General features: G+C 38.1%; 1 protein-coding gene across 2 annotated transcripts; it reads right to left on the reverse strand.

Annotated features, from left to right (window-relative positions):
- Positions 1 to 439: 439 nt before the first annotated feature.
- On the reverse strand, positions 440 to 26,679 carry PPP6C (protein phosphatase 6 catalytic subunit). Of its 2 annotated transcripts, none has more exons than XM_045846282.1 (7): positions 26,463 to 26,679; positions 15,738 to 15,833; positions 9,218 to 9,283; positions 8,092 to 8,233; positions 5,050 to 5,129; positions 4,666 to 4,875; positions 440 to 3,695 (listed from the first exon to the last, which is right to left on the reverse strand). In XM_045846282.1, exons 1-7 carry the CDS (start codon positions 26,535 to 26,537, stop codon positions 3,447 to 3,449), a joined length of 918 nt encoding a protein of 305 aa, XP_045702238.1. In that variant the 5' UTR covers positions 26,538 to 26,679; the 3' UTR covers positions 440 to 3,446. The 2 variants fall into 2 exon arrangements, with proteins under 2 accessions (XP_045702238.1, XP_045702239.1); XM_045846283.1 differs by lacking the exon at positions 26,463 to 26,679 and adding an exon at positions 26,246 to 26,438.
- Positions 26,680 to 26,977: the final 298 nt, after the last annotated feature.

A 26,977-nucleotide genomic window follows, 5' to 3' on the forward strand; every position in this document is an offset into this window, starting at 1 on the left:
TACTCTCACAAGGGTAAAGCACGTATCAGTAAGAGGGGAATAAGGAACCAAACTTCCTCAAGCATCGTCTGTCTGGCATCATGCTAGGGGGCTCTGGGAATGCTTCCTGGCATTTTACGACTGTATTATTTCCTCAGCATGAATGCGCACTGCAAATACACAACCGAAAGAACTGTGACAATCTCATGAAGCATGGTTCTGGGCATGGACCCAGGACATAACAATGGATGATGCCTTTAAAGGATGAACACTGAGCTCAGAGTCACATGCGGAACAAGAAAGTTTCACTTCTCTTTACTAGTCAAGCAACGGGTCAAGCAATACGGGTTAGGAATAGTGAAGGAATAATCACTTTTAATTTAAATTGTGTTATATAAAATGCTAACTTCTTGTTGGGACATACTACAGACTATGCATTAGATAAAATTTTCTGACAAACTTCCTATAACACTTTTATTAATTTACACTGAGAGAATATAGCACCTTTCATCCAAAGAACTGAAGGTGCTTTACAAACATTAGCAGTTAAAAAACAATGACATTTAAAAATCTGGATTCTTGCTATTAAATCTCTTCAACTCCAGGTACACAATTTTCTGGAGGCTCATGTAAAGTAATTCTATTTCTCACAATGAAAGAGGCTCAGAAAGTTGAGATTTGCTTTCACAATACAGGCATTTTCCAAAACCTGGTGCTGGGCTTACAAAGCAAAAACACACAAATCTTAATGCAAGGAACAATATTTCAAACCTTATTCAAAAGCAAAACCCAGGATTTAAGACGTCAAAATCTTCCAACAGTTCTAGACATCCAGATGGAGTAGGAGCTGATGCAGGTCTCATGTTAGGTATGCTCTTGATCCAGGCTTTTTAGGATCACACCCAAAGTAACACATTTCAAATGGTGAGATATTTCAGGAAAAAGCACTAATCTATAAAAAGCTCGCCAAGAATATATTAGGCAAGTAAGGAAAGGGAGTGATTGGCAATTAAAGTAGACAGTTCTCACTAGAGCCTAGGATACTTTATTAGAAACCAAGTATATCATAGGCAAATAAAAATAGTTATTACCCCCATTAATACAACATAAGGGATTTTACATTCAGCCTAGATACAGGGAGTAACAGATCCTTCTGTCTACACACCTATGACTTGCAAGTGTCGTCCACCACCTGATTACTCTATATAGTACATAGCCCTTATTTCGTAGAGGAACCCAAATATTCCTGTTAGGCTTACAAAGTCCAATACATTCACTCTCTCTTCCCTTTACATGTCTAATAGTAAAAACTATTTTTTTCCATGCAAAAAGCCATTACTCAGTTGGAGAGAAAAAAAAATCAGGCAGAACAGAGATGGCAGTTAAGGAAACAGACAGAACATTATTGGCACTTGCCCAACTAGTGACAAACAAATGCAGTACACCATGACTTAAAAATCAAAGTCACATTACAGGGATAACTACAACAACTATAACAATCTACGCTAGGGAGTGTCGAATGGGAAGGGAGGGCTCGGGGTTACTGGTTTTATTGGTACAACTTAAAAGCAGAGGTGAGGAAGCACTTAAATACAATTTATGGTAACAGAAAAAAAATACTGCAGAGAGCTGTTTAAACACCACACCAAGTTGTCTGCATCATTAATTTCCAGTGTTTAACAATTAGTAAAATACATAGCTACATATCCCTGTAAGATTAATACCTTTCCCCCTGAATTACACTGGGGTCAGGGCAATGACACAAAGCTACTGACCCAACAGTTCAAGTGTGTGCAGCAAATGTCTTAGCCACTTCTTTCATATAGCTATACAATTAAAAATTATACAAGTAGCTGGGTGGTTGGGAAAAAAATTGCAAGTGTTGTGCTCATTTAATAAAAGAAAACCCTGATGAAAAATTATGTTCCAAGAAGCGTAGGCTATAAAGATTTTTATTGCATTTTTAGATAACCTGGAAGTTCTTATCCTGAAGGGGAAAAGTTGGTTTTCAAAACTACCTGAACAGATGCTAAAGTGCTTTATTAATTGGCTGGCTTCACAAAGATTTCCTGGAATGACAAAAATTAATTATAGTAGTAAAATGATACCAACTATTTCACAAAATGGTAAATTCCAACATCATTTATGACCACAGTCATAAGAGACACTGGAACACTTGTCCTTATTAGTGGACATTGCATATCAAGAACTGATCATCACAACCCTTTGGATATTCAAATTACTTACACAAAGCCGAAACATAGTATCACAGACCTTTACAAAAAAGGACAATTTGTTTCCTTCTACATTTTTTAAAACCTGCTTCAGATTACAGTTCACAAGTACAAGAGTCCTGACTTTTCAACCTTTCCAGTTGCAGTTAGAAAATGAACACTTTCTAAAAGTTAAGGTCAAGTGTTACAGCAAGAGAATGATTCCTATTGAAAAGTACATAGATTTTACTTAATGATACTCATGATAGATTGTAAACTGGATTGATCACATTCTACTCAACTGGTATCAAATGAACACATCAGTATTACAAGTATTAAATGTTTTTCTACTACTATAGAGGATATAAACCAAAACATTAATATGGCAGTTATGTTTTTAGGCACAGTTTAGTGATTTTTTTTCTTAAATAAATAGTACTGAATTTCAGTTGAAGTTTTAAACTCAATAACCAAAGGGTCAAGAACTCTTAAAAAAAAAAAAAAAAAGAATAACTTTAAGCTAACAATGTAAGCTGTTTAAAATTTCTAACACTTTAACCTATCTGGATTTTATTTAAGATTACTTTATTAAAAAATACAAGGAATCTGAAAAAAGATCAATACAATTTATCTTAATGTACAAAGTCATAAATTGTAGCAGTTTTTAACTGAAATTTAAAAACACAACAAGGAGGGCAGCCCTTTAGACCAATTTATTTTTATCCATTTAAAATATCATCCAACAAAGGACAATGAAGTTTACAGCTGGGATAAGTATACATAACTCTAGGCATTTGCAGTCCATCGTGCCCACTGAATAACATCTTTGCTGCTGAAATTTCTTAAAACTTACCAAACTAAAACAAAAGGCTGAATGATACAAAAGGAGGAGTATTTCAGTGTAGTCTTTTCTGTCAATTGGCTTTTTATAAAAAGGAAACACATCTTGTTTCCCCCAGACCAGTAAATAAGCAAGAGCTACATGCAGCAGTATGAGTATTAAGACATTTCTCAAGTCTTCTCAGATGAGTCCAAGGTGGGGATGGGATGGGGGAGAAAACTGATAGGAAAACATTGCTATAAACACCATAACAAACAATAAATTTAGATAATTTAAAATTAAAAAAAAAGGCAAGAGGCAGCATTTCAGCAGCAAAGTGCTCAATAAAAAGTATATTATAGAGGGTAATACACAAAAGTTGGGATAAGAAGAGGGCAGAAAAATGTGACCGGTCAGCAGGATGGGCTAAGGCCTCAAAGGAAATACGGCGTCGTTGTTCTGGGAGGAATAACACGTTCTGAATCTGGAACTGCCCGGAATAACTTTGGTTCTCTTGTATTTACATCTTTGAAGACCATGATCGAAGCAATATTTCCACAACGATAGCAGTAATTAGGAGCGGACCATACTGTTACCAGCTTTTCATCAAACATAAACTTATAGCCTTCGTGCACCAGTTGGTGTGCTCTGCAGATGAGTTTTAAGTTGTTGATATGAACAAACTGCAATTCAGAAAGGTGTCGTTAAGTATCCAGCATATAGCTTTTTAAAAAATCAACCTAAATATATAATAAACAAAGTATAAACCCTGTCACTAAATACAGCTCTCATGATTATAAAATCCATCCTACAGTTACCCCCAGTAATTTCAATGAGTTATTAGCTACAGAAGTTTGTATAACTTACGTTTGTACAACTTATACAAACACAAGTCATACAAACTTTAACAAGTTTGGCCCGAGTCTATTAAGTTTTAGAAATCATACAGCCACACAATTAGAAGTCTCTGTCTGGAAGAAAAGCATTCTACAGGTACTATCAGATGTGAAACAAAGTTTTTATGGTTTAATAGTAAATATATTGCTACCATATCTATCATTTACTGAGGGTTTAGTATGGTTCCTGAAGAACTTCAGCCAAAGATTTATTATCCTTCTTTTGCAATTTAAGGGAACAGAGATTCAGACAAGATAAGTAACAAGTTATTCTGAACCTAGCTCTCTCTGATTCCATGTTGGATTACTTCCCAATATAGCTCACCTGTGTGTGTACAAGTGTGTGGAAACAGCTGAACCTCAAGAAGTTCCTTATTCACAATATATACATATATCAAGTCATTATGTTGTACACTTCAAACTAATATGACATGTTAATTGTACCACAATTAAAAATGTAAACATTAAAATATACATTTTTAAAGTTGCCTATCTTACTCTTGCTTTATCTCATTACTTAATCACAGTATTTGAAAGAAAAGGAACACTTATTTTACATGTATTACCAGGTGTAGATGCTGAAAGAGGTGTTTACATTACATCTTCTCATCTAACCACTCAGGAACTACCTACATGAGAAATCTGATATCCAAAGCCACCAGTTTAAATAAACTAGGCTACAAGTTTGTTTACTGCCACCGTAATTCTTTAGTCATCAGCAACCAACAAATCACTTTTCTGAAAACGTTGGCTTTACCTCATTTGTGACCTTTGCGCCAAAAAGCCAGCCTGCTCCTCGGGGACTGATAGCCCAAGTATCCACATCTTCAGGATCTGACCAAACCAGATCACAAAATGCTCCTTTATGAGGAATTTCTTGATTCCGTTCAATGGTTCGAATTTGATCCAGTGTTTTGATATCAGGAGATAAACCACCATGAACACACAAAATCTGCTCATCTATTAACTAACAAAAAAGATAACAAAGAGTTGAACATACAAAAATAAACTCAGTCACATCTGAATTCATGAATGAATCCTAATAATGTCAATATAACTAAAATAACAATTAGATAAAAGCATGCAAAGTCCTACTGGTAAGAAAATACTTGAGGTTTTAAAAAGATTTACATAAACTTACAGCTGCTACTGTGAGCATGTCAAAAACTTTGGTACAGTATCTCCAGGCATTAGCATTTCCATATTTGGTTTGGCACTCATCTATAAAAGAAACAGGAGAGATCTCAGTAATGCAGTTCTGAGTCTGCCGATAAAAATAAAGAATATAGCCTGGTTGGCATAGCTCAGTGGACTGAGCACGGGCTGCCAACCAAAGCATGCAAACCAGGTTCAATTCCCAGTCAGGGCACATGCCTGGGCTGCAGGCCACGGCCCCCAGCAACCGCACATTGATGTTTCTCTCTATCTCCCTCCCTTCCCTCTCTAAAAATAAATAAATAAAATCTTTAAAACAAAAAATAAATAAAGAATACATTAAATACTGGGACAAAAGAAATTCAGCTTAAACTAGTAAGAGAGTAAGAGAGTTCAGCTTATCTTTATACTGACAGAATATAAACAGAATATTCAAAATAAAAAATCTAAAACTAAAGGGTTATAAAATTATTTTCAAATCTTTCAATATATGCCTTAATTGTGGGCAAGAAAATTCATATTAATAATCTCAATGATTCTTCTTCAAAGAACTTCTTAACCTTCTTCATTAAAAACTTAAATCACACAGAAGTGTTTATAAAAGCAGCTATTTTGCTTTAATGGCTGAATTCTGTTTCTAATCCCTGAGGTCCTGGGATTCTCTGGGGCAAGGGCACAGATTTTATTTATATATATATATATAATTATACATATAATATTTGTATATATAGTTTTATACATATATGTAAAAACATATTCACAGATCTTTGGGATATCATATATATGAACATGTGTGTATGTACACACACACATATAAATACACATGAGGTCTATCCAGAAGGTATCCAGCCATTTAATATGAAAAATAGAGGCATTTATTGAAGATATAAGAAACATTGTACATAGGACAATGACACCTCAGTCCCTTTCAAAGTAGGCACCTTGGAATCTCACACAGCTCTCCCATTCGCCATCAGCCACCCCATTGTATTTTCTTGAATATCACTGATGATCTAAAATCGCTCCCTTTTCAAATGTGATTTTAGTTTTGGGAAAAGTCAGAAGTCGCAGGGTGCCAGATCTCGGCTATAGGGTGGCAGAATCACCTGGGTGATTTCATGTTTTGCCAAAAAACTGCGCCAGATGTGATGTGTGAGCAGGCATGTTGTTGTGATGAAGCTGCCAATCACCAGTTGCCCATAGCTGTGGCCTTCTGAATCATCCAATTGTTTCCGTGGAGGAATATTTAAGCTTAACTCAAACTTTGATGCAGACTGGTTGCTCTACTTAGTTGTTTTGAAGGCCATGCCACATGCTACACATGCTCACTCACTGGCAACTACAGCTCCCACTGACCAGTACAGTGAAGTCGTCATTGTTCACGCAAGCACATTCCAGTCCACTCTCCTTGAACATTGTTGCACAACCTGTTCTTGTCATATTAACAATGGCTGGACTTTTTGTGGACAGACCTCATATATGTAAAAGGATATTCATTCAGCTATGCATATACAGTGATCCCTCACCTACCATGGGAGTTATGTTCCAGAGACCCCCGCGATAGGTGAAAATCCATGAAGTAGCGGTGTTATATTTATTTTATTATTTGTATATATTTTAAGTCTTTATAAACCCTTCCCACACTCCTATAAACCTTTCCCACACTCTTATAAACACTTCATATGCTCTTAAACACTTTCTACACTCTTAAACCTATGCAACTTTAACAACATATAAAATTCTATATGGGTACTCACCAGTGAGGTATACAGTCATCCCTCACTATATCACAGTTTACTTGTTGAGGGTTTAAAACCCGCAATACAGTGAAGCCACAACAACTGAACCATGATATAGGGAGGGACAACTGTAACAGCAACTTAAAAATAACTCCAATATCCAATGTTAGAGACTACTTAATACCATTATAGGATGTCCGTACAGTATAATACAATGCAGCTATAAAAATAACATTAATGAAGTAAAACGGCAGGTCACAATATTAAATGAAAATAAACAGGTGTGATCTCATTTTAGTGTGGTGTGTATGTGCACACATGTATGTATACAACAAGCACATACAAATATGTACATACATATAGAATGGAATCTCAAACTTGAGTGTGCAGAACATTCACCATTAGTAGATTCAAGGACCCCACACTGAAAGATCTGCAGGGAGGTCCTAGTAATCTACATTTTTAACAAGCACCCCAGATGATTCCAATGAGGTAAACTGAACACTACACTTTGAGGCACTGATCTATTGGGTTGGCCAAAAAGTTCATTTGGGTTTTTCTGTACAATGGCTATAGTAGTCCTTAGTTGCCATTCACTTCATTTGAAACACTTTTGTTAGACTGTGACAGCTATCATGTCAGCATGCATTAAAAACATCAAAATAGGTGAATATTTGTGCAACTATTTCAATATATAAGGTGGAAGGAGATACACAATTATTTCAACATATTTTGCTTTATTATTTCAAGAAAGGTAAAAACATAACTGAAACACAATAAAAGGATTTGTGCAGCATGTGGAGGTGGTGCTGTGACTGATCAAACATGTCAAAAGTGGTTTGCAAACTTTCTTGGTGGTACTACTGACATTATGGCCAGATAATTCCTTGCTGTGGGCTGCCTTATGCATTGGAAGATGTTTAGCACCACCCCAGGCCTCTACCCACTAGAAACCAATAGCAGGAGATAGCCAACATACTCAAAATATCCAAATCAATAAAGTTATTGGTGAAACGGAAAATGTGTCTTTTATATTACGGAAAAAATATAACAGACTTACTGGCCAACCCAATAAAAAGATACAGACCAAACAATTAAGAATGGTTCTCTCTCCAGGAAAGATTTTCCACTGACTGAGGGAAGAGGGGAAGTTAAAGAAAGTGAGAAAGCAGAAAAAGATTATCTGTATTTTCTAATCTTACTATAAAGCACATGTATGACTTACGTGATTTTTCCCCCAAAGAGCAAAGTGAAACAATATTCAGAATCACAAAAATAGAAGGTCTTACCATAAAATCCATACACCTGTGTTATCTGTCTACTCTCATGATTTCCTCGCAAAAGTGTAATACGATCAGGCCATTTAGCCTTTAGTGCAAGAAGGTAAGTGAAGGTCTCCAAACTATAGTAACCTCTGTCTACAAAATCACCCTGTAAAGTAAAAGTTTACAGTTATAAACAATATGATAGCAACAATATTTTTAAAAATTACACCAAACTTTACAAATTCAGAGACAGCCCAAAATAACAAAAATGTGGAGTTATACATTGAATTATTTGGAAATTGAGTTTTGACAAAAATTCAAATGGAAATAAATAGGCTGTTTTTACTAAGTGTTTGTGCTAATCTACAATTTAAGAGGCCTACAGGTAACTTCAGTACAATTCTCTCAATGATTTTCCCTGCAAAACTACCATTTTTCCAATTCTCTATTACCTATATTAACAGATTTTTTTAAAATCACGTATAAATCCAAATTTTAAAATAAATTTCAAAAATAATTTAAACTGTATCAGAAGAGCTGCCAACTTGAATAGGGTTATTCTGTAAAAGCAAATACCACAATTATAACAGTGTTCTATGTTCAGCTTTGTATTTAACAATGGCATATGATGACATGCCCATTAACGTTTTACTTAGGCCAATATTAGACCAATACGAAAACAGCTAAAAAAATAATAGGAAAGTGACACAGAAACTTTCAGAGGACAGAAACATGACAGAATGATTCAGAAAAAGTAAAACAGTAACATTACATTCTGAAAGAAAAGTTAAGTAAATATGACTCTTAATAGCAAGTGTGTATATTCATCAATCCACGGATTAATAACATAAAAATGAATGCTCAAAAAAGTCTGGTAAAATAAGAGTAAAGATTTATCCCTTTTAGTAGCACTTCTGGGATATTTTTCAGCCCAAACATTACTGAGGGCTGCAACCCAGTCCTACGTATACAGCAGTTTACTAAAGCATTTATTCTCAACTAGAGGATAAGGAAAAATGTAGAAAAATATAGAATCACCTTTTCAGATATTTAAATAGTCATTATCACATGGCAAAAATTACTTTGTAATTTACATGTAATGGGACAGATATTTTTAAGTAAGTACTTGATATCACTGGTGTTTACATACCATAAATATGTAGTTTGTGTCAGGAACCTGACCTCCAGTTCTGAATAGTTCACAAAGGTCATAAAACTATAAAAGAAAGGCAATATATGTTGATCACAAATTTCTATGAAGGAGTAAAATAATAAAACTGAGAACAAAATGTGTAAAGAAGTATTAATTAAGAGGACTTCAAATATTTACATTAATAAAAAAAAAGTATAAGCAAAACTGCCAAGGACGCAGCTCCCAACCCCTGCAAAAAAGGCATTACAACAAAGCTCACAGCCACCATTAAAGCCACTCCTAGATCACTAGTATTATAGGCCTCCCTCTCAAATTTCTTTCATACATCTCCTCACCCATCATTTGAGATTTTGAAATCATTTAACTTAACAGTTACCTAACTTGTCAATAAGCCAACCTAACCATCCCTTCACATATTCAGCTCTATTTCAATGAAATAAAAGGAAACACACAGGTAAACATTTCTTTCAGCCCTGGCTAGGGGGCTCAGTGGATAAAGTGCCTTCCTGTGAACCCAAGGGTTGCCGGTTCAATTCCCAGTCAGGGCACAAGCCTGGGTTTTGGGCCAGGTCCCAGTAGGGGGGGTGTGAGAGGCAACCACACATTGATGTTTCTCTACTTTTCTTTCTCCCTCCCTTTCCCTCTGTATAAAAATAAATAAATAAAATTTTTAAAAAAAATTTCTTTCAAAGAATAAACTTACATGACACTTCAGGCCATGAAGAACAAATCGATCTACCTTCCTACACTCTACTGTTGGAAATGTGTACCCTCAGAGTCCACAGATATACAGTGTCTTCTCAGTAACAGGTAAAAACGGAATCGTATATTTCACCATATTCTATTTGACTGAAAATTGGTAAATGACTAATTATACATTTGTAACGTCAATCAACTAGATTACCCCAATCTAATTCTTAAAGAAAACTTCAATTTTTCTAAAAAGATTTTGGATTAAAGGAATCGACTGTAATAAACTATGCCAATTACAACTAATAATTTCCTACACATTTATCTTTTACATTTGAAAGTAATATTACCTAAATTTCCATTACTCAAGACACTATAGCAATCTTGGTAACAGTGAATAAAACTGAAATTTAAATGTTAACTACTGAAATAAAGCATTCCCCTTTAGAATACTTTCATAAGTCTAAAGGGTTATTACTTATTTAAACAAAACTTTAGAAAATTGAAAATATAATTCTCCAATCTTCTTAAAATTAAGAAACAAGTGACAAAACTGTTCAATCTCAGTTAAGTGGAAGACCCCCCCCCCACAAAAATTTGCTATTTCTACTATGTAGAGTCCCTCCCTTCAAAGGAATATGATGTGTTTAGGCAAATACACTCTTTACATATTTCACACACACACACATAGAATGAGCAGTAAAAAAGAAATGTCTATAGATCTATATATACGTGCCCTGTCCGAAAAAACTCCAGCCATTTTTAATATAACAAGAACAGTTTGCACAACAACGTTCAAGAAGAGTGGACTGGAATGCGTATGTGTGAACAATGACAACTTCACTGTAATAGTCAGTGGGGGCGGTAGATGCCACTGAGTGAGCATGTGTACTGTGTGGCCGTTGCAATAAAAATGACTGACCAAGTAGAGCAATGAATCTGCATCAGATCTTGCGTTAAGCTTGAACATTCCTCCACAGAAACTATTCCGGTGATTCAGAAAGCCGCAGCCATGGGCAACTGGTGACTGGCAGCTTTATCACAACATGACCACTTGTGCCTCATGTCTGGTGCAGAGTTTATTGGCAAAACATCAAATCACCCAGGTAACTCAGCCCCACTACAGCCCATGTTTGGCGCCCTGTGACTTCTGACTTTTCTCAAAACTAAAATCACCTTTGAAAGGGAAGAGATTCCAAATCATCGATGAGATTCAGGAAAATATGATGGGGTACCTGATGGAGATTGGGAGAACTGTGTGAGGTCCCAAGGCACCTACTTTGAAGAAGACTGAGGTGTCATTGTCCTATGTACCATGGTCCTTGTATCTTGTATCTTCTTCAATAAGTGTCTCTACTTTTCATATTACATGGCTGATACCCTCTGGACAGACCTCGTATATACACTCTCAGTGTATTATGTACTTATATGTGTAACTCTGACCTACTAATTCCCCTTCTCTGACTATATCCTAAATGCAAAAAAAAATCTGTGTAAATACACAAAAAATGTGTTACAACAGCATTCAGAATAACAAAAGAAAAAAGCTTCATGATTAACATTAGGAAACATTTTAATAAAGTATGATCTACCAACTCAAGGACTGTAACCGTGTGTGGTCATAAATAATGATTATAATGGAAACTATGTAGAAAAATGGAAAAATAATCAGGAAAAAGAATGGAACACAAAACTATACCAACAATATAACTACACAATTTTACTATGTAAAATCTGAGTATGTATACACACAAAGTCAGGAAAGGAACATTAAAAAGCTTTACAAAACAGCTGCTTTCATAAAAGTGTGGTAGAAGAGTAAGTGAACTTAAATTTTTCTACTGATGTTTATAAAAATATGTTCTTGAATAAAAGCTTTATAAGTTTCCATGTACCCTGTGTATGTTTAATAGACAAAAATTCTGCTTCTGGGATGCATAGTTCCTACTCTATATTGAAAGTTTTTTTCCAAAATTATTTAATAAACATTTACTGAGAACATGTACAGATAATTTACTCTGTAACAGAAGTCCACCTTATCATTTCACAAATAATCTCTACCATCTATTATGTGTTTTTCATACCATACTCTGTAAATGTTCTCATTTTAAAACAAAACCAATCCTGAGAAGTGGATTTTATTCCATCATTAAAGGGTAGAAAACAGTTGGCTAGCTCAGTGGTTTTTAAACTTTTTGGTTTCAGAACCCATTCATAGTCCTAAAAATTAGAGGTCTCTAGAAAGCTTTTATGTAGATTATATCAATCAGTATTTACTATATTACAAATTAAAACAGGTCATTTAATAATTCATTTTAAAAACCAATAACTCATTAAATAGTAACATACACATATTTTAATGAAAAAATAAACTGTTTCCCAAAACAAACAAATTGAATGAGAAGAGCGGCACTGTTTTACATTTTTTGCAAGTCTCTTTTATGTCTCACTAAATACAACACAGCTGGACTCATTCCCTGCTTCTGAATTCAGTCTGTTGGGTTAGAGTGATTTAAGTATATGAAGAAAAGCCATATGTGTAAGTCTGTGTTACAAAAGGGAGAAGTTATTTTAATTACCTTTAGAGATAATGGTGCATATTCTTTTTTTAATATATCAAAACTTGAAAAGTAGTCTTATCATACTCAGATAAACTAGTGTAACACTTTGAGTGATTAACATGGAAATAACATTTCATTACACATCATCAAAAGCCTTATTTGTTGATAGATTATTATAACCACTCATCTCATCAGAAAAGTCTTTAAATATCTGAAGGTGTTAACTTCATGGTGGTAGACTCAAATCTTCCAAAATTCCAATTTTTCATTTGAAAACTCAAATTTTGGCATTGGCAACAAATACTATCCATTGTGTTCTCTAAAGTGACTGGCTCAGGACTTCCTTCACTTTTGCAAAAATGGCTGCCACATACCCATGGTTAGTCATTTCTTCTCTCAAGTAAAAATAGCGTTCCCTAAAAAAAGAGGCTACTCAGCTCGCAATACAAAGAACTGCACAAGCACTTTTCCTGGAGCAAGCCATCTTTCTCTGGCGTGCAGCAGCTGTGCTTTGTTCAGACTTCCTAGTTCACCAGGGTCAAAAGAAGTATCTACTCCACCTAATCAACAAAACAAGTGAGCAAAACAGAACCAAGACTTGGAAATAAAGAACAAACTGACAGTGACCAGAGGGGAGGGAGACAATGGAAGGGGGAGAGTCAAGGAAAGGAACTGGTATAAAGGACCCAGCAACAAAGACAATGTGGGGGGGGGGTGCTGAATGAGGGGGGTGGGAGGTGAGGGGTGGATAGGGCAGAGAAGCCTAAAGGGGGAAAAATGGGGATGGGGACAACTGTAATTGAACAACAATAAAAAAAATTTTTTTAAGAAGTATCTACTCAGGGTTGAAAATTACAATTAATATCACTGCTTCATCGAGGACCATCCAATGTGATAGCGGTATTCTAGTTCACTGGGCATGCATGGTGGTACCGAAGACAATGACAACCAGCAGAGTCTGGTGCTACTCTCTTGCTTTGTTCTGAGGTACCAGCAGTTCTACCCTCAACTGATTTTGTGACACCTTAGGGGGCCTTGAGGATCCACAGGCCGTACTTAGAGAACTTATGAGCTAGTTTAAGTGGCTTCTGAAACAGCTAGTATGTAGCCAAGTCAGGATTTAAAGGAAGCTCTGATATTGAAGTCTACCATTTCCTCACTAGATTACACTGCTTCAATGCCTCTCAGCACTACAGTTGGTCATTTTCATCTGCAGATTCTGGATTCTGCATGGCAGACTCATCCCCATTAAACCAACAGCAAATCGAACATATTTGGGGGCGGTGGGGGAGGGAAGTTATGTTTCTGCTAACATGTGCCATGTAGTTAGGCCTACAATGACTGTGTCTGTATTGAGCATGTACAGACTTATCTTTTTCTTCCCATTATTCTTTAATCAACTATCTGCATAGCATTTACATTTTATTAGGTATTATAAGTAATCTAGCTTTAAAGTATATGGGGGGGATGTACATAGGTTATATGCAAATAACTAGGCCATTCCATATAAGGGACTGGAGACCCCAGGATTTGAGTGGGAGGTCCTGGAGCCAATCTCCTCAGGATACCAACGGACAGCCACATATGTTTGCCAGCATATTTATTTATACTCATAACCCAATCCCACAATTCCAGAACTGCCCAAGGGAAAGACAACTGTACAAGACCCAAAGGACACATCTTACATTTAGTTTAGGGGTAGAAGCTCCACAAGTCCCATGCTTTTGATTAGCAATTGTTTCAAAGGATCAGGTACAAGAGAAACAATGTTCACAGTCTGGTGGTAGACTTAAATTAACATAGGCTACCCAGCACCCCAACTGAGTTTCAAATCTCTGCTCTGTCCCTTAAGGGCTCTGAGAGTTTGGGCTAACTCTTTAATCTTTCAGTCTCAGTTTGCTTCTCTATAAAATGATCCAATCTTACAGGACTTCTGAAAAACTTTTAAATGAAACATGGGAAAAAGCATTTTGTTAACCTCAAAGCATAAAATAAATGTTCGCAAGAATTGTATATTGGGATGAAGGTATATATGATACAGAAGTACAATTTTATAATTTAAATTGATTTTTGCAATTTGAAGTTGTCTCTAACTTCCTGACCTTTGAACATGACTGTAATTCATATACTGAAAAGTTCTCAATAATCCCTCAATTTTAATTTAAGTAGAGGCAAACACTGCTTAGTTTAGTCTAGCTATTAGGAATCTGTTAAGGAACTTTATGTCAGCAAAATACAAATGTTTATTATCTTTTGGAGAGAAATTACGTGGAAATTTTAAGAAATCTACTCCTAAAATCTACTAACAGATTACAGATGACATAATGGGGACTCTGTTTAGAAGCCAAGAATATGCAGCTGCCAGAGTTCTTATAATCTCAACCATTCAGAGAACAGATTGGAAAGCCAAAAAGAAAACAGCCCTGTAAGTAGTAAAAATAGAACTTCACTCATTGAGCAGCCCTCAGCCACAACCAATTTACTCACATTTCTGCTCTTTTAGGCAGTTATATGTAAGTCAGGGAAACTGCATGTAAGACAGTTATTATTGTTAATACCCATAAATATTATATTGTTCACAATGCATGTATGTTTTGTAGCCCCAACTCCACTGTATGCATACAACCAAGAGTGATCAGTTCACTTTTCATTGCCCTATTTAAAAAAAAAAAAACTTCGTAAACACACTAGGCTAAACACTGACAGTAAGAGCCTAAAGATGAGGTGTGCCCATCCTGCCTTGAAACTCTTAAAAACAAACAAAAACCAGCAGATGAAAAAAAATTAATGAACTAAATCCCTCTCATTCCATCCTAGAAGTGACTTGTTGTGAAATCATGCACCAACAATTTTCTTTCTGAACCTTTGCTATTCTCAATCCCACTGAGGAAATGAGAAATTTTCAACAAAATATGATAGGAGAGAATAAAATGAATAGAAAATCAGTCCCTAAAACCAAAGCATCTCTTATTAATCATAGTAACTATGAGCGGTCCACATTTGTGTTTTTTATCTTCCACTATCCACAGAACAACAGGGCTGCTTTCTACTTACTTTGCAGGTACAATTTCAACAAACTCCATGAATAATTTGACCACTGCTTTTATTTGCTGTACCAGTAACCAGGAATCGTGTCTTACAGACTAGGTAACTTAGCCAACCACCACCAACTGATGTTTTTTGTTTGTTTGTTCTTTGCAGCTCAAGTAGAAACACACATGAACTATGGACAGTACGAAGCTAAAAATCTGCTCATAAAATTTTACCTGTCCATGTATGTCTCCACACACTGTTACTGGTGTTGATACTGGCTGAACATTCGACTCTTCCAAGAGGAGGTCACAAACATAGTCACATAGCCGCTGTAAGAAGAAAAGACAAAATGTAATCTTTTACTACAATATTAAAACTAACAATCATATGACAAAAAGACAAGAACTAATACATCGTTTGATAGGAAAGGAAACTGTCCTTTGATGATCATGAGATTATGTTTACAGTAATTAGCTCCCGAAGCTTATAACCTACTATCTGCATTTTTTAAAACCCTAACTCACTTCCATGTATCTTAAGGTAATCTCCAAAGAATGAATATGCCATGTTTGGCCCATATTTTTCTAATAGTCTTCTATTACCACCTTCTTTTTTCCTCATTTTACCGGAATAAAGAGCGCTGCTCTTTTTAAGTTAGCTTCATAAAGTAGCAATTAATACCTTAAAAATGTTTTTTCTACTACCGTACAATTTTTAAAATAAAACTATACAGTGATATTTTTTTAAGCCTCACTGAAGACACGCTTTCATTGATAACAAACATCGATGTGAGACAGAAACACCAACTGGTTGCCTTCTGACCAGGGATCAAACCCCCAACCTAGGTCTGTGCCCTGACTAGGGATGGATTACAATAAACCAACTGAGCCAACCTGCCAGGGCAATACAGGGATGTTTTCAAGTACCATCTCAGGACCTTACCCACCTTTCTTAGATATAATGCCTTATTCAAATAATACTTAGAATATTTTTTCAGATACACTCACCCAACCTCCTCAAAGAGAATTCCACCAAAGGTATTTTTAGACGTGCTTTGCTGCAATTTGTTCAAGAGTAGGCAGAGTTTTCTGTTGGTTAATATGAGACCTGCATGTTGTCAGACACTTGTCCCATCCACACTTCCTTCCAGATTTCACATCTTTTAAGCAGAGTCCTAATTTCTATCACTGAAGGTCAGAGCACATACCATGAATACAATTTAAATGTTTCCTCCAACACATCCTCTGACAAAAGCCACTGAAGAAGCTCATCTCCCACTCTTCTTTCCACAATGCATCTCTGGGAGAGACAAGTTCTCTATTTCCTACAATGCCAATCTTTCTATTAATAATTACCCATTCTCAGGAAAGTGCTGGCTACTTATATATTTGAGGGCTGCACTTATTACACCCCTTTAAAGATCATTTGTTAAAATGTTACCCAAACAAACCCACTATAAACTCCACCCTGAATTAAACTCAGATTGTCCTTTAAAGAGGTCTGTCCTCACCATGTATTGCACTACCCTCCCTTCCCAATTGCTTTTTCCCAAATTGCACTTTAATGTCATGTTATCAACCTGTAGTAAGGGACATTGTAGGAGATGGTCCTCTCTATAGCTTGTCACTGTGTAGGCGACAAACAACGTACATAGAATGCTGTGAATGAACAATTGCCTTCAAGGAGGACCCAGGAGAGAAATGTCTCTTTGCTTTTAGAAAGAGAGAAATGGGGAATGAGAGAAAGGAGAGAAAGAGAAACGTCAATTTGTTGTTCCACTCATTTATGCATTCATTGGTTGATTCTTGTATGTGCCCTGACGGAAGAACATATCCTTGGCATATCAGGAAAATGCTCTGACAAACTGAACTACCCAGCCACAGCCACTCTGTGATATTTTAATTGATCAGTTCCCTTCTTTCAGCAGCCTCCCAGAAAGCTTGGGGCATAATTTCAAAGAAGTAACCTGATTATCACAGCTTTTATTTTATATATGAAAGTATATTCTCACTTTTACTGATGGTCCCATCTTGGTTTCCTACCTTTATTTTCCCTTTCCTTCACTTATTCTGAATATAATTTACCTTGCTATATTGAATGCATCTTTGTAAACCACTCTATATCCTTTTGGAACCAAGTGAGTTATCATTTAACTCACATTTTGAAAGTAATCACGGCACAAATTCCTGAGAAACCCTCCATGGTTTCCATATTTGAATGTTCCAGAATGTGAACCCCCATATAATTGGCTCTCCTAGCCCGTAATGCCTCCTGAACTGCAAGGAGTTTGCTCCATACCCCCAGTACTGATCTAAAAGTAACAGTACACTATAAAAAACATCACTGTGAAACCCTGCCAATCTCAAAGGCCAGTGAGTGCCTGGAGAACACATGTAAACTACTCAGGCACCATCTTTAACCTGAGGCCAGGCACACTAACTTGAATAAAGTAACAGCTGCCTCCTGTAACTGCCACTTCTACAGTCCCAACTGAGGATTTAGAGTTAAGTCTCTAAGCCAAAATCATTGCTTCTCATCTCTCCAGTTCAGCAGTAGCTTATAAATTCCTATCAAGCAAACCCAAAAATAAGAAGTCCATGAAATCTCGGCACAAACTCTGCATATGTCAGCTAGCTTTATATAGAGTGGCCTCAGGCCAGCCTTGCCATGGGAGAAGCTCCTCCAAAGCCCTTCCGGTTTTGTTTTGCTGCTTGGTTTGTAAGAAATGTGGTTACTCTTACTTAACCAAAAAAGCAAGATTCTTAATCTTATCCCAAATTTAGGGCAAATTATACCTGTCTCTTTCTATGGTCCCCAATTAATTCCTAATCCTTAAATAATTAGGGGTTCATGGCCCCCGTTCTGAGGAGAAGATCCTATTTCCCTTGCCTACCTTTTCCTTAAGAAACTTGCTCACAGTTCCATTCTATTATCTGCTCCTGTCTTCCTGTTCCCTCTTGTCCCTCAAATACACTGAGTTTTAAATTCTCAACCACAGCACTACTACTGATTAATTCTTTGTTGTGAGGGCTTATGTCCAGTGCACTATAGGATGTTTAGCAACATTTTTGGCTTCTACAACCACTAGATACCCAAAGGAACCCCCACCCTGAGCTGTGACACACAAAAATATCTCCAGACATTGCCAAATATCCTCCAGTGCAAAGTCACTCCCAGCTGAGAACCACTGGTCTTGACCTTCCTCCTGAGTTTAATACTACTAGAACAATGCCTGGAGCACATATGGCAATCAATAACTATTTATTAACTAACTAACGTGTGTATGCAAGTCTTCTGAACATTTCTACCTCTCAAATTTAGTATTGCCCAAACCAAACTCCCCTGCATTCCTTAATCTAGTTATAGTATTTACTAAGTAATCCATGCCAGAAACTAAGAGATTACACTGAACTTTTCCCTCTCCCCATCACCTAGACCTACTCGGTCAACAGGTTCCATTATATCTTCTTCATTTCCTTTTAAACATCAGAATCACTTGTTACTTCAAGTTCTCATGTCACCTACTCTATTGCTTCTATGAAATTCCTGTCCCATTCCAATCCATGGTCCATGATGTTGCCATAATAGTTCTAAAACCCAGTGTCACTTCCTTAAAAATCTCTGAAGGGCACTCTTCTGTTTATGGCAGTGTCTCCATTCAGATACCATTGTCACTCCTACCACATACCACAATGTATTCCTGTAATAGATTTCTTTGAATCTACTTTTGTTTTTTAGTTAGCCATATTTTAAACAATATCAAAAAAGTCACAGTATGGTGTTTCCCTTTAAAATATAAATGCACCTTATACAACCTAAAAGATAAAAAGTTTATCAGCCTTATCTTCCATGATTTGTCCTCTGCCTGTCTTCCCAGCACCACTTCCAAACATACCAACTGCCTCAAATTCCTCAAATCAACCCTGTTCTTTCTTTCAGATTAAGCTATACATGGCACATAGTATCTACATGTTCTTTCCTTCCTGTTTTGTTTACCTGAGTAAACTCGACTCATCCTCTCCTTTGTTCCTCTTTTGTAAAGCCATCTCTGTCCTCAGAGTTAGATACTGCTTCTGTTTCCCAATACACGGGACAGCCCTCTATTTTAGCACACCATGCAATGATCATTTGTTTACTTCTCTATCTCCCTTACTTCTTTATCTCCCTTATATTGAGAGCCCCTCAAAAGCAGAGAGAAGTATGAGATTCTACCTCTAGCACCCACAGGGAATAGTACTTGACACAGGAAACATTTAAAGAAATGTTTTTGTAAAGCAGTATACAGTTTGATGCCAAAAACCTTATACTGATTGTCACATACAAGGCAGTGATCTAAGACTGTGGAGAATACAATAAACAAGATATGACCCTGGCCTTCAAGAAGCTTATAGTCTAACAGTAGAGACAGACACACTTGCTATCATACAAGACAGAATACATACTCTAAGTGGTATGTACAGACAATGAAATATCAGCTCACACCTGTCAGAATGGCCATCATTAATAAATCAACAAACAGCAAGAGCTGGCAAGGATGTGGAGAAAAGAGAACCCTACTGCGCTGTTGGTGGGAATGCAGATTGGTACAGCCACTGTGAAAACAGTATGGAATTTCCTCCAAAAAACTCAATATGGAATTGCCTTATGACCCAGTTATTCCACTGCTGGAAATATGCCCTAAGAATTCTGAAACACCAATTCAAAAGAACTTCTGCATCCCTATTTTCACAGCAGCACTATTTACAATAGCTAAGTGTTTGAAACAGCCCAAGTGCCTGTAAGTAGATGAGTGGATTAAAAAACTCTGGTACATTTACACAATGTAATACTATGCAGCAGAAAGAAGCCCTACCTTTTCGACAGCATGGATGGAACCGAACTATTATGCTAAATGAAATAAGACAGTTGACGAAAGACAAATACCATATGACCTCACTTATAACTGGAATCTAATGCACAAAATAAACTAATGAGAAAAAGAACCAGAGACATGGAAACATGGAACAGACTGACAGCTGTAAGAGGGGAGGTAGGAAGGGGGATGGTGGAAGGAATAGGAAGGGACTAGTCAAAGAATATGTACAAATGACTCACAGACACGGACAAGAGAGAGGACTGACTGTGGGAAAGAGGGGTGGGTTAGGTGAAAAGGGGCAAAAGGGGAAAAGAAATTGTAACAACTGTAACTGAATAAAAAATAAATAAAAAGTGTAAAGCAAAAAAAAGTATGTATGGAATAAAAATGCTATAGAGCAAAGTATAGGAAAAATGGAAATTTTTAGTAATAAATTAATTCAGGCATGTACTCTGCTGAATCAATGTGGCAAAAATCACTTCAACTTCACCAATTCATCTACTCTGCCTATCACAAGGAGTATGTAAATAACAGAATGGACATGAAGGTGGTCAGAAAACTATCAGTAGCTATGTAAATTCTAATCATTGCTAGTAATTCTGACTATAGAATCCAAGTGCCCCGCATGGAGAAACTGGCATCTAAGCTAAAGCTCAAAAGAGGCATGGACTGTACTGCACAGAGGAAGCATCAGTGGTAGTTAAGGACAAGAAACCCGGAGCCAGACTTGCCTAGGTTTGAATCCTAGCTCCTCCACTTACAGCTGTATGACTTTGGAGAGTTACTTAATCTGTTTCAGTCACCTGTTTATAAAGCAGGGCAGATATTAGTAACCAACTCACTGAATATTAAATAATTTAATATCTGTATTATGTATGTTCTAAGCAGGAGTGGAAACAGACTGCAAAGAAGCAAAGAAGCACAGAAGCAGGGCATGTGGTCAGAAGACAGCAGTCCAATGTGCTTAGAACAGAATGTAAAAAAAACCCAGGTAGGAAGTGGAAAACATACATAGAAAAGCAAGCTATTTGCCATCCTAAAAAGGCTACTAATTGTATCACAAAGAGCTCTGCAAGGAGGCTTTCCAACCTAATTCATGGGTTAGCTGGACATCCTCAGGCAGATCTAACGCTACAAAGCTCGGTTTTCCCCTCGGTAAAGTGAGAAGGGTACAGAACTAGACGAAAGCTGATTAACTCTCTGCTCTGCAATTCTAGGGAATGGGTTGAGGAGTTGTTGCAGGCATGCACTGTCCCATCCAACACCCACAGCAACATGTAGCTACTGAGCACCTTAAATGTGACCGGTCTGAATTGGGATATGTCATAAATGTAAGATACACACCTTATTTCATAGACAATACAAAAAGGGGAAAAATTACATTAGTAACTTTAAATCAACTACATGTTGAAATAATGTTAAAATTACTAAAATTAATTTCACCTGTTTCTTTTTTACTTTTTTAAGGTATTTTCAGGCTTACATTTCTGAGCATTTTATTTCTACTAGACAGCACCATTACAGTCTATTTTCAGAATATACAGGAAAATGTGATTCAGTGGCCAAAGCAACAAACAAAATGCAAGGCCCCGTGAAAGAGCCTCGAAAATACAGAACACACTCTTCTGGCCCTATATAAAGCCATGGTGTGTGCTGAAGTCCTCTACTATGTTCCTTTTTCCTTGCATTACCTGAAGAAAGATACCATGCAAACCAAACAACTCTGGTAAATAGCATGATCAGTAAGACAAGCAATAAGGTGACAAATATATATGGACATATATAAGCATGGAAGGATAAAAACTACAATATATGATGACAATCTATAAAATCAGACAAAGGCTGAATTAGATGGTGCAAAAGGTTGTTCAAATGTCGGGAAAAAGTTCTCTGAAGCTTTATGGAGGCATTTCAGACAAAGGTACAACTTTACAAAGTAGGTAGTCTCAAATGAAAAACTCTGGGATGGCTCAGACTAAACATAAAAGTGAGTTCTAGAAAGATTACATTGACTATTAATCCGTAAAAGCAGTTACTAAGGAATTACACAATTCTTTACATTGCATCTCTGAGATAGACACTAGTATTCTCCCACCCCCTACCATGGTAACAGTCTTCAGTTCCTCAATAAAAAAGTGAACACCAACTCAATGTGCAATTTCATTGTTTCAGCACCACCTTTAAAAACCATTCAAGCCCTGGCCGGCATAGCTCAGTGGACTGAGCGCGGGCTGCGAACCAAAGTGTTGCAGGTTTGATTCCTAGTCAGGGTACATGCCTGGGTTGCAGGCCATGACCCCCAGCAACCGCACATGATGTTTCTATCTATCTCCCTCCCTTCCCTCTCTAAAAATAAATAAATAAAATCTTAAAAAACATTCAAAAGCTCCAACAATCTCCAAGTTATAGAACCCATCAACTGCCTAAGTATTGGGTTGGCCAAAAAGTCCGTTACATTTTTTTTCCCATAAAATAAAAGACATTTTCATTTTCACCAATAACTTTATTGACTTGGATATTTTGAGTATGTCAGCTATCTCCTGCTATTAGCTTCTAGTGGGTGGAAGCCAGAGGTGCTGCTAAACATCTTACAATGCATAAGACAGCCCCACAGCAAAGAATTATTTGGCCAAAATGTCAATAGTACCAAGAAAGTTCACAAATGACATTTGACATGTTCGATCAGTCACAGCACCTTCTCCATACACTGCACAAATCTTTTTTTTTGCATTTCAGTTGCATTTTTACCTTTCTTGAAATAATAAAGCATAACACAATGAAAATGTTGTATATCTTTTTCCATCTCCAATATTAAAATGGCTGCACAAAAATTCACCAATTCTGGTAAGTTTTTTTAATGCATGCTGTTATGACAGTTGTCACAATACAATCTAACAAAATTGTCAATACAATCTAACAAAATTGTTTCAAATGAAGTTAAAGGCAACTAAGCACTACTAGAGTCATTGTACTGAAAAAAACTAAATGAACTTTTTGACCAACACAATACTGAAATTTAAGTTTTCAGTACACCTGCCTTTTATCATTCATTCTTCCACTTAGCCAGATACGGAATCTGTATCTTCCACAATCAGCTCTGAAATCTTTTTTGTGGATGAGAATTGCATGACCTCTTTTTTAAAAAAGGTTACACTTTGGTCCATTCGCTCTTATATTTCATCTTTATTCCTTCAAAACAGTTATGTAGATTTGAATCAGTATTAGTGATTTGATCACTTCCAGTTAGGTATAGAGAAATCATAATTAAATCTAGAACATCTTATGCATTTATTGTTTTATTTAGTACCTCCAACTTCTAGTCAGTTTAAAACACAGTGAATTTCCGTCTTTTCTACCAGATCAAATCTTTTCCATAATGATCATTAAATGGCCCTAATGATTTCTTTTCTTCCTCTGACAGAATCTTTTATTTTGGCTTTGAAGCCTCTGAAAAGGTGCTCCTGGAATACTTTCTGGCCTGCCTAATTTTAGTGTGCACTTCATGCCAAGAAGTAGAAATAAAATTAAATTTCTTTAAATAAGCCAGAGATGAGCAAATTAAATCACAAGCAAATTAATGTGGTAAAAACAGTTCCATCACAAAAAAATTCCACTTAAAAAAAATAATTCATGCCCTGGCTGGCGTAGCTCAGTGGATTGAGCGCAGGCTGCCAACCAGGCATCACAGGTTCGATTCCCAGTCAGGGCACATGCCTGGGTTGCAGGCCATGACCCCCAGCAACGGCACATTGATGTCTCTCGATGTCTGTCTGTCTGTCTCTCTCTCCCCCTCCCTTTCCTCTCTAAGAATAAATAAATAAAAAATCTTAAAAAGAAATCTTAAAAAATAATAATAATAATTCATAATTTTCCCCAGTAGATGCCCAAAATTTTTTTTCAAAGTTTATTAAGAAACACACACTCTGGCTGGTGTGGCTAAGTGGACTGAGCATCCAGCTGGGGATGAAAAGGTCACCAGTTTGGTTCCTGGTCAGGGCACATGCCTGGGGGCTGGCCAGTCCCCAGTTGAGGGCGTTTGAGAGGCAACTGAACAATGTTTCTCTTCCTCTCTTTCTCCCTCCCCCTCTCCCTAAAAATAAATAAAATCAAATCTTTAAAAAAAGAAAAAGAAACAGATACATGCTTAATACATCCAACTGTGTTGCAAGGGGAAATTAAATGGTTTAATAATTATATTTCCTTGAAGTGAGAAGGAAATCTAATGTTTATCAAACTAAAAGGGCTAAAGAAAGTCCAAGTGATTATCATCCGAATCATTTCAATATCTAGTTTCAAGTTAATATCAAAATACATTTTCATAATAAGCAACATTTTACTAATTATAAAACCCAAAACTTAAAACAACTTTACATATGTCAAAGAACCAAAAATTTCACCATGATTCACTGATATGCAAAAACCCACTTCCCTCGTGGGGTTAATAATGCTACCTAAAGATGCCTGGGTTAGTTTTCCATGAACTGGGTACTAATGTTGGTGGTATATTTGTTTCCCAAAAAAAGCAGCTAACAAGCCCTGGCTGGCGTAGCTCAGTGGACTGAGTGTGGGCTGCAAACCAAAGCATCACAGGTCCGATTCCCAGTCAGGGCACATGCCTGGGTTGCAGGCCACGGCCCCCAGCAACCGCACATTGATGTTTCTCTCTCTCTCTTTCTCCCTCCCTTCCCTCTCTAAAAACAAATAAATAAAATCTTAAAAAAAAAAAAAAAAAGCACCTAACAGAAAGGAGCCACAAAAGACTCAGGTGAGTATGAAAGCTACATTCCTACTAATATTGGTTTTGTCCCCGTTTAATTAAATCACCCCATGAAGAAGGGGAAAATGCACAAGACTGATGACTCCCTATCATTTAGCCCTATCATTAATTCTCCTATAAGTAAAAACAAGTTACATTCACAACAGCTCCTTTGGCCTTTAACATTTTGCATACTTATTGACCGTGGTTAAATACCAACTTCCTGTATCAAAAAAAAGAGCAAAAAAAAAAAAAAACAAAAACAAAAACCCAGAAACATCTTCCTTAAGAGAAAAAAAAGTCACAAAGATAAATTGCTTCAAGCCCACAGCTTAAAGAATTTTTTTTTAAAAATGCAAAAACAGCTATTGACAGTTTACTCACCTCTCAGCAAACCAAAGTTAACTGAACAAATAAAAACAAACAGCAGCACTACCGCGAAACACTGCGAGACACCTGAGCGCTGGTTTAACAGACGCAGGAAGAGAGACTTGTCAAAGCCTGACATTCCTCCCTTTTCGCCGCGCACACGGGGACTGTCACTTGGATTCGGCAGCGACAGAAAACCACCCACCTCCGTTAGGAAACCCAGGAAAGGCGATCCTGAGTTCAGAAGGGATCACGGGGGAACAACGCCAAAGACAGAAAGGCATTGGTCTTTTATGGAGGGACTTATGGAGGGACATCGTCCACTTAAACGAGCTCCGCGGCGCCCTCGAAAACGGGACTCCGACCCGAACGAGCAGAAGGAAGCCCGACCCCTGAAGAGCAACTGGGCGGAGAGGCTGGGAGACAGACGCCTCGGCATCCCTTCCTCCTACCTCTCGCCCAAGCGGCTGCCCGGTCCTCGGGAATCTAAACACCCTGGGGCCGCCGTCGCGGGCCCGGGGCATCTGTCAGACGCCGGCCACCCAGAGCTCCTGTCACCACCTCTGGAGGGATGACCCCACGCCGAGGGCACTGCCCGCTGGGGCCCGGTTCGGACTCCGGGAGGCCGGGGACCGGGTGAGAAGAGAAGGGTCTTCCATGCACAGCTGTTAGGGCTCGGAGCCCCGAGGCCGCCGCCGAAGGCCAGGAGGGGCAACCCTGGGGCAGAGGCCGCGACATCCCCCGGGCTCCCCGCTACGGACCCGGGACGGCATTCGGCGGACTCCCGCTCCCCGGGCTCCCCTTGCTCTCCGCGCGACGCCGAAACGGGCCGGGTCGCCCGGCACCGCGTCAGGCCCTCCACCATGACGGGACGGGATGCTGGCGGGGGTCCCGCGTAGAGAAGGGCGGGCCGGCGGGCGCCCCGCTGCCGGAAGGGGCGAGCCCCGCCAGCGGCGCTCCCGCCCCGACCGAGCTCACCTTCAAGTCGTTCTCCGGGAGGTACTTGCACAGCCGCGCTATCTCCACATACTTGTCCAAGTCCAGGGGCGCCATTTTAGAAATAACAAGCCCCGACGGCGGCGGCGGCGGCGGCGGCGGCTGAAGTAGCGGCGGCAGCGGCAGAGGCCGAAGCCGGAACTCTTCCTACGTCACGTCCGGCCCATGAGAGGCGTCTGCGCAGCGGCGTACGGCTTGACCCGAGTCTCCCCGCCGCCTCGGCACGCCCCTCACCTTCCCCGCGCCGAACTCGGGCTGCAGGCCCCGAGGGGTACCCTTCGGTCCTGCTGGGACCCGTAGTTGTTTGCCGCGGGGAGGGCTGGGATTTATAGTTTTGAGTAGTGGCCAGGTACTCCTCTTTGCCTCCAGCTTCCTTCCACCAGACTTGCACCTCTAGGGACCCAGCAGTGCTATTCTGATCAAAACGGCGAAGTAGGTGACCGTAGCTATTCCCTGGCTTCTTACTTCGACTCATTTAAGCATTGTCACCCCCAACA

This window comes from Phyllostomus hastatus, unplaced genomic scaffold (genome assembly GCF_019186645.2).
Source record: "Phyllostomus hastatus isolate PE091 unplaced genomic scaffold, TTU_PhHast_1.1 phas_contig_495, whole genome shotgun sequence".
NCBI classification, from domain to species: domain Eukaryota; kingdom Metazoa; phylum Chordata; class Mammalia; order Chiroptera; family Phyllostomidae; genus Phyllostomus; species Phyllostomus hastatus.